Raw genomic sequence first — 8,211 nt, 5'->3', positions numbered from 1 at the left:
TTGTATTCATTTCTTACCTATTGCTTTTCTACCTAGAATGATGACTACCTAAGAAAAGGGCTGTCAGTGCGACCCCAGCACCCACTGTGAGTACTCAGTAAACATGAATGAATGAATGAATGAATGAAGAGAATCCACCAAGAGTTCACACTGAGGGCTGTGGATGTGGCTCAGTTGGTAAAGAGCTAGCCTAGCATGAAGGAGGTCTGAGGTTTAGTCCCCAGTACCTCATAAACTTCTGTCCACAGAACACGTGTGCCTGCACTCATATACATAAAACACATACATACATTAATGATAAATATAAGCTTTTAATTGAAAAAAAGTTCATGGCAAATATACCATACATGAGAGACTCCATGTAAAAGTAATAACTCTCTTAATAAGTATAGATGTGAACTCCAAACTAAAGACAGTCTCTTATACTCAAGTCTAAGCTGCCTCTACCTCGTCGCTGAGGAGAGAAGTCTTAAGAGCACTGACTACTCCTTCAGAAGACCTGGGTTCAATTCCCAGCACACACACACATGGGGGCTGCCAACTCCAATTCCAGGGATCCAGCGTCCTCTTCTGGCCTCCAAGGCATTGAACACACGTGGTGCAGAGCTACATGCACACAAACACACACAGAGAAAATAAAATTTAAAAACCTAAAATTAGGGTAGCAAAGTAGCTCCGTGGGCAAAGGTGCTTGCTCTGCAAGCCAGTGGATCTCAGTTCGCTTCCTGGACCCAGATTCGGCTCATCTCTACACCTGCGCCGCGGAATGCCACGCGTGTATACGCACAAGAATAATAAAAAAACATAATCAGTCGTACTGGTTCTGTTGTAAAGAGATATCGGGTGTAAACTGAAAAACTAATGAACGCAGGAGAATTGCGACCGCACTCGGGGGTGGGGTGGAGTGGGGAGGAGTAGATCCCTTACAGGAAAGACCGCCTCCTCCGCACGCGCGCCTTTAAAAGGCGGGCTAAAACAGAAGGGGCGTGGCCACAAGCGTGGTCCTTGGTGTTTGAACCACGTGTTAGGAGGGAACGTCCCGCCTCTTCTGTTTACGTTACCTGGCAAGATGGCGGCGCCCAGAGCGGTAGGTGACCGCGGCGCCCGCGTCCCGGAACTGTGGTTCACTTTGCAGCTCGGTTCTCGAGACCTCTCTCAGCCTCCTGGGCAACAGAAGCCTGCGGGAACAGAGCGTCTCCTGCCGGACCTCGCCCGGGAGACGCCGTCTGGGGCTGCGGAGGGCCACAGAGAGTCTCGGGTCGATTGATAGAGAAACCAAGGGGATGAGGGTGGCCTAGCCAATCAGCGGAGTAGGACAGCTCTTCCTGGGGGGGGGAAAAGACGGGATAAGGGTTTGGAGGGGATGTAGAGCTAATGATGCTTTTGCGCGAAATTCCTGGGGAATTTAAGGATCTTGTAATCCCAGTATTTGGGAGATGGAGGCAGCGGGATCAGGAGTTCAAGGTTATCCTTTTGTGTATCAAGTTGGAGGGCAGGCAGGGCAACGTAAAATCCTGCCTGTAAATAAATAACTAAACCTTAATAGGAAACAAACAAAAATCAAAGAACAGGGTGTGCAGGCAGGAACCAGGAAGTTAACTTGGAGGTCCGAGGAAGAACCTGAGGGGGATTCCTAGAGCTTCGTGAACCTGGAGAATGTATTTAGTAGTAGAGTATTTTGTTGGTACTCATTGCCATGGGTTCCATTTCCAGCACTACCTGTAAAGGTGAAGGCTACGTGGACAGGATAGCAAAGAAATTAGCCATTTGGCAAAATCCTAGGGAGAACTGGGTAAAATTTGGGCTGGGGAAATGGTTCATTATTGAAGCACATGTGCTTGAGGCATGAAGGCCAGAGTTGGTATAAGCGGGGCATGTCTGCTCGCCAGGAATCCCAGCACTCTGGAGATAAAGACAGTTGTTTCCTCAAGCAAACCCACTGGCTGGGGTACCTGAGTTGGGGTGCTGCAGGTACAAGTGAGAGGCCCTGCTTTGATCTATAAAGCCAGGGGCAATTGAGGAAGACAGCTGGCCTCCATCTCTGGCCTCCATACATTTGAATGCACACTATGCACGTATTCCACCACCTCCACCCCAACCCCCAGAGTGAACTGGTGAGAAATGAAGGTATAATGGTAGTTTGGGAAAAAAAAAATAAGGACTTGGTGGGAAATTAGAAGAACCTGAGAAAACCAAGACTGTCTGCATTCAAGAATGAATTTATGGTTGGTTAAATGGAAGACTTTGGAGAAATGTTTTGAATCCCAAAGGTTAAGGATTGGGGACATAGACATTGCTGGGGATTGACCACGGTGCCTTATGAATATTAAACAGAGACTCTAGTCCTAAGCTACACCCCCAAATTAGGGCGGGAGTGTTATCAGAAGGATTTAAAAGACTCAGGAAGGACAGGCTGAGATTAAGGGTCATGCTGTAAGAGTTAGGGGTGGAACCCAGCTCCCTGCTCAACCTCAATGCTTTCCCTCTCCCCTTCTCCAGTTCCTGTACCTGGGTGCCCGAGAATGGAATGGGAGAGCCAGGCGCATCCATAGCATGAGTGAGTTGGTGACCCCGGACAGCAGTCGAAGGAAGAAAAGAACGCTGTTGCAGTTCCTCTCAGATCATTTCCAGGACATCCAGACTCTGAGAGAGTACTTGCTCCAGAAACAGATCTCCAAAGTCAACTGGGAGAATCGGTGAGAACCTATGGCTCACAAGACCCCAGGGAGACCCTGCTGGCCAGACCTCCCAGCCAGAGCCCCAGTTCCGCCGGGCTGTGGCTTCCACTGCCAGCATTACAAGCTCACGTCTTCATCGCTGGCCCATCCCTCCTCTAAGACTCATTATATAGGCACTTCCACCACCAGCTGTGCTTAGGGGTCAAGCTGGCCTCTCAGACATACTTAGCTACAACTCAGATCTGTCATGTCTCCCATTTAAAAGAAATCTTACTCTCAAGCTGTCTCCATCCACAGAGTAGGTGCCACTGGCCACCCAGTTGCTAAGGGTGAATTTTAAGGTGTTTTCTTTGGCTTCTCTGCCTTCACATCTAGTTTGTCAATGCTAGAGGATTCCCAGGGTCAGTCCCCAGGTTTCCAACACTTCACTGTGTGGCCTGCTTGCTCCGATACCTTTCATTTTAAGGTTAGTGTCTTAGCCACTGTCTTATTGCTGTGAGAAGACACCATGGCCAAGGCAGCTTTTAAAAGGAATCGTTTAAATGGCGGCTTGCCTACAGTTTCAGAAGGTTACATGGGCATCATGGTGGGAGATGGCCGCAAGCTGGCATGGCTGAGATCCCAGAAAGGAAAGTGTGAGACTGGGCCTGGCATGGTCCTTAAAAATCTCGAAGCCCCGACCCCAGTGACACACTTCCTCCAACAAAGCCACACCTGTTAATCTTCCCAAACAGTTCTACCAAGGGGGGAACCAAACACTCAAAGATGTGCCCACGGGAGCTGCTCAGATTCCTACCACTGCAGTCATTTATGATGTCAGCTTGGAAGCAACGTGTGCAGGGGGCAGGGAGGAGGGCTTTACTGCTGAGTGGAGCCATCTCTAGCCTCACCATTGTTTGTTTTGTTTTTGAGAGAGGCTGTCACATAGCTTGGGCCAGCTGGCCTCAGGCTCCTTTTACCCACTCCTGTGGGTGCAACACCTGGCCAAGAAGTGAGTTTTAACATCTCTAAATGAGTGTCCACAGTCAGGCTGCCTGATTTACCCTCATCTCAGAACTGGAACTCTGGGATTTACTTCTGTTACTTCCTGCTTTGTAGTTGAACAGGGGCAGAGACTATTGTCAGCTTTGGTCTCCACTGTGATCCCAATACATGGCACTTAATGGCACACAGATTTGCAGCCAGGCTAGTCTCTATTTGCTTGGTGCCCCGTGGTCTACCCCGAGACACAGTGGTACACAGTGAGACGTCCCAGGCTTCATCTCTGCTCTCATTTCTCTGCAGATCCTTCACTAACATCCAGGAGAAATATGGCCCGTATATCACAGGTGCTGTCTTCATCCTGAAGCAGGGAGGCGCAGTGAAGTATGGGAGCAGTGGGGGTGGGGGGTGAGGGTGGGGTGCGGGGTGGGGCAGAGTGCCTCTGCTGTCTGATGGCTGTGCAGTGGGGGCCTTGCTCCTAGACCTCAGTTCATCGTTTAGAAGGAGCTGGCTGGTACCCATAAAAACTGGACAATCCCTGGGGCTCTCTTGCTAACCTGGCCAGACTGGCAAGCTCCGAGTTCAGTGAGGGATGCTGTTTCAAAGCGTCGTGGGAAAGCAACTGATGGAGATGCCTAACCAACCACTGGCTTACATGCATGCACTTGAACACATGCACACAGACATGCAAATACATCCACACAAATACATTTTAAATCAACAGCCAGCCCTTTAGTCCCAATGCACTGGGGGCAGAGGCAGCTGGCTCCCTGTGAGTTCTAGGCCTGCCTTAAAATCCCCTCTTTAAATACATAATTAAAAAGTTATATATAGACAGACGTGGTGCCACACACCTTTAATCCCAGCACTCAGGAGGCAGAGGCAGTCAAATACCTGTGAGTTTGAGGCCACCCTGGTCTATAGAGCGAGTTCCAGGACAGCTAGGGCTACACAGAGAAACCCTGTCTGGCAAAAGCAAAAAGAAGTGATTTTCTGCTCCGTGGTGGTGTGTGCCTGTGATCCCAGGACGGGGAGACAGCTCAGGTGCTTCAGTGTCTCCTAGCTGGACATGATGATGTACGGTGTGCCTGTGCTCCTAGCTGCTTTGGAGGCAGAAGCAGAATTATAAACTCGGAGCTACATAACAAGGTCCAAGACCCTGTCTCAAAAGAGAAAGTCTTTATGCACCTTCTCCTTCCTTTCTTGTCACACACACATTTATTCAGTGTATGGGGGTGTGCTGCTGCTGCTGTATTGGAGGTCAGGGGACCCCCTTCTCTCTGTCTGCTCTTGGGGCCCCAGGCATTAGCTGGCTGTGAGCCTTGGCATCAGGCAGCTTCATCCACTCAGCCATCCCCCAGCCCCTTGGTTATTTTGTTTTCTTCTCTCTGGGAAAATACAGTTTCTGTTTACTCTTTCTACCTGGTTTGAACGCCTGTGTCAACATCCTTAGGATAAAATGTGCCTGAAAACTCCTGTCAGCAAGAACTCATACATGTAGCTCTTTCCTTTAGTGTGTGTTGTTGTGGGGAGTGTTGTTGGGGTCTTACTCTGAAGGCCAAGCTGGCCCTGAATTCCCAATGCTCCTGCCTCAGCCTCCCAAACATTTGGCTTTCAAGGCATGCAGATGTGTGCACCTCAGCCCCCAGCTCTGATGCTAAGCAATATCTGGGGCTTCTGGCATCCTGTGTGAAGGAGTATGAAAAATGCCATCTTGTCACTTGCCAGATGGCCACCCATGGGAAGCTGGGCAGTGACCCTCAGCCAACTCCTCATTCCAGGTTTCAGGACAAGGAGGAATGGATCCGGCCAAATAACCGTAGCCATTTCCTTGCCGAGCTTCAGAAGTTCCAGAAAGTGCCTGTGGAGGCTGTGGATGCCAGTGGCTGTGCCATCAACTACCAGGGCCTTAGTAACCTCTGTGAGTGGGCCGGAATGGGTGGGTTTCCCTTTGGCATTGGGCTCCCTCCAGAAAGGCCCCTGATGCTACCTGCCTTCTTACTCATCAGTGCCCCTGAAGGAGCTGCGGTCCCTGTCCCTGCGGCGCTGCCCCAACTTGGACGACTGGTGCCTCAGCCGCCTCTACCTACTGGCTGGCTCACTGCAGGAGCTCTCGCTGGCTGGATGCCCCAGAATCTCAGAACGGGGCCTTGCCTGCCTCCACCACCTCCAGTAAGATCTCTGCTCAGGCTGGCACAGGGCAGAGGCGGGAGGGGATCCTTGGTGCTACTAGCCATCTGCCTGAACCCTGATCGAGTGCCCGGGGTAGGTGAGCACAGCTGAGCATTCTGTCTTCAGGACTCCGTGACTCCCGGCTTTGCTGCCTTTATATACAGAAGAGAGTTTGTGTGTCACACTGTTGTGGGAGAGAAGCCAAAGAACCGTATTTATAGTTCGCAGTGAATTTCTCATACTCATAACTCTACAGCTAGCTATAGAGTTTTCCTGGAGAGCCAGGAGCATGGCTCAGTGGTATACAAGTTACCTAGAATCTCCCAGTGAGGGGCTGGGAACTTGGCCGAGCTACGGTGTTTGATTAGAATGTACCAGTAAGGGGTTAGGGCTGTGGGTCAGCAGTAGAATGCACTAATCCCTGGATCCCCTCCTTAGCAAGTGCACACTCAGACACACAGAATAAAAAGAGAACCCTTCACATACACACAGGTGCCACTCACCTCTGTCCTTCTTGCCCTTCAGGAACCTCCGCAGGCTGGACATCTCAGACCTCCCTGCCGTGTCCCACCCAGGTCTCACTCAGATCCTGGTGGAAGAGATGTTGCCCCACTGTGAGGTCCTTGGAGCTGACTGGGCCCAGAATCTGAAGCTGGAACCAGACAAGCAGCCTCTGGACACATCTAGCCCCCTCTCTTCCTAGCCTGTGGCCTAGCTCTTGAAGGGTCTTGTGGGCTCTGTGGAGAGTCTGAAGTCTTCTCACACTCTGGCTTCTGGTGTAGTTCATTCAGCACGGAGCAGCACGGGAAGATAAGAAGACTGAGTCAGGACTGACTTACTGCAGCCTGCAACTGGCAAACATCTGTTGCCTGGGCAGACAGCTACATGCGGCTCCACAGTTTCCCCCAAACTCTGCCCATACACATCAATAGGAACTGTGGCTGACATGAGACACTGCTGGCCTACAGGGACTAGAGACCAGCAGCACCCAAGCCCCATGGCATTACCCATTGATTTACTGATGAGCACCCTCAAATGTGGGAGTCCCAGTGTGTCTGCCCACCCCCACCCCCCATGGAGATGAGTGTTTGAGAAAATATTCTCTTCATCTGGCACAACCGCCGGAGAGAATCCAAAGTAAAGAGACCTGTGCGGGGACTTTAGAGTGTAGCAGGGATTCCCTGTGCTACAGGGCGGCACTTCCCCAGCACCCAGGCTGTTGGGTGGCCAGCAGCTTCCCCTGGCACTCCTGTCAACTGTGATTGATCCTGGCACCCATGTTACCGGTGGCTCTGTCATGACTCCAATACACTGTGGAAATGTGTGCTTCTTTATATTAAACTTCTGCTGTTCACATTACCCTGTGGCCTTTCCTCCCAGCTGGATCCAGATGGCACCAAGTGCCAAGTTCTGGAGAGAAAAGATTCAAGATGGATTTGGGAGTGCTGGGTCTTCGAACATGAGCATAGCAGTAAGTTCCTTGCTGAAAAAATAACAGGATGCCATAAATCCTGTCATGCAGGGTATCCCGATGACCTGTGGTGGGAGTGCAGTGTGTGCCCACAGCTGCTGTGCCGACAGAGATGCGTGGGTGCTGGGATTTGGGGGAGTCCCCTTGAGTGCTCAGAGCTCCCACGGTAGCCCCAGAAGCTCAGTCATGGGATGGACGCAGCCTCATCATCAGGCTTTCATCCCTGTCCCCACCCCCACCTAGGCTCTTTTGCCAATACCAAGGAACCACCAGAACCATCTGGTGATGACCTCACCTGGGCCCTGGCTCTGAAACGAATGTCCATTATTAAAGATTTATTTAATGTTCATGTGTGTTGGATGTAAGTGCATCACATTGCATACAGTGCCCAGAGTAGCCAGAAGGTGGCGCTGGATTCCCCTGGAAGGTGGTTATGAGCTGTAGGTTCTGGGAATCAAACCTAGGACCTCTGCAAGAGGAAAAATTGCCTTTAACCACTGAGCTATCTCTCCAGCCCCATGTGTCCATTATTCTTAAGATTCCAGAAAACACTCCGATTTGTCTACACAGCAAGCTCCAGGACAGCCAGAGCTACATAGTGTGAAATTCCATCTCAAATACATATATGCATACATACATGAATGTATAATACATACTCAAGAGTGTCCTGTATTGCTAACAAATCCATAAAACCTAGGATCAAAACCACTTGCTCCAGAGCGTGGAGAGAGAAGGGCCTGCTGGGCTCCAGCTGATAAGAACAAGATGCACAAGGCTACCAATCCTAACCAGGGCTTTCTCCCTAGTTAGCTGGCTTCCTGGGAGACTGCAAGGCCCCAGGAGGCGGGTATCAGTCACAGAGACTTCAGTGCCCTGAGGGAGAAGAGCCAGTAGCGCTCAGAGGCCTTG

At 50.7% G+C, this 8,211-nt stretch overlaps 1 protein-coding gene and 1 long non-coding RNA gene across 2 annotated transcripts; one reads left to right on the top strand and one right to left on the bottom strand.

Annotated features, from left to right (window-relative positions):
- Positions 1–423: 423 nt before the first annotated feature.
- LOC147003379 (uncharacterized) lies at positions 424–6,456 on the bottom strand. The gene is made up of 3 exons (XR_015047998.1): positions 6,335–6,456; positions 1,062–1,325; positions 424–606 (listed from the first exon to the last, which is right to left on the bottom strand). It is a non-coding gene; the product is annotated as an uncharacterized LOC147003379 (long non-coding RNA).
- Dmac2 (distal membrane arm assembly component 2) lies at positions 973–7,190 on the top strand. Its single transcript, XM_021168515.3, has 6 exons — positions 973–1,087; positions 2,500–2,696; positions 3,963–4,043; positions 5,441–5,580; positions 5,669–5,831; positions 6,357–7,190. The coding sequence occupies exons 1-6, from the start codon at positions 1,070–1,072 to the stop codon at positions 6,532–6,534; spliced, it is 777 nt and encodes a 258-aa protein (XP_021024174.1). The 5' UTR covers positions 973–1,069; the 3' UTR covers positions 6,535–7,190.
- The last annotated feature ends 1,021 nt before the right edge of the window (positions 7,191–8,211 follow it).

This window comes from Mus caroli, unplaced genomic scaffold, assembly GCF_978045245.1.
Source record: "Mus caroli unplaced genomic scaffold, Mus_caroli_1 scaffold_8, whole genome shotgun sequence".
In the NCBI taxonomy this organism is placed as follows: domain Eukaryota; kingdom Metazoa; phylum Chordata; class Mammalia; order Rodentia; family Muridae; genus Mus; species Mus caroli.
Note: the sequence above shows the minus strand (reverse complement) of the source record. Positions and strands in the feature narration are given on the sequence as shown.

Bases quoted from the DNA above. Each gene is read 5' to 3' on its own strand.
- Dmac2 (XM_021168515.3), top strand. The intron at 2,697-3,962 runs GTGAGAACCTAT...ATTTCTCTGCAG, and splicing joins AAAGTCAACTGGGAGAATCG to ATCCTTCACTAACATCCAGG. The intron at 5,832-6,356 runs GTAAGATCTCTG...CTTGCCCTTCAG, and splicing joins GCCTGCCTCCACCACCTCCA to GAACCTCCGCAGGCTGGACA.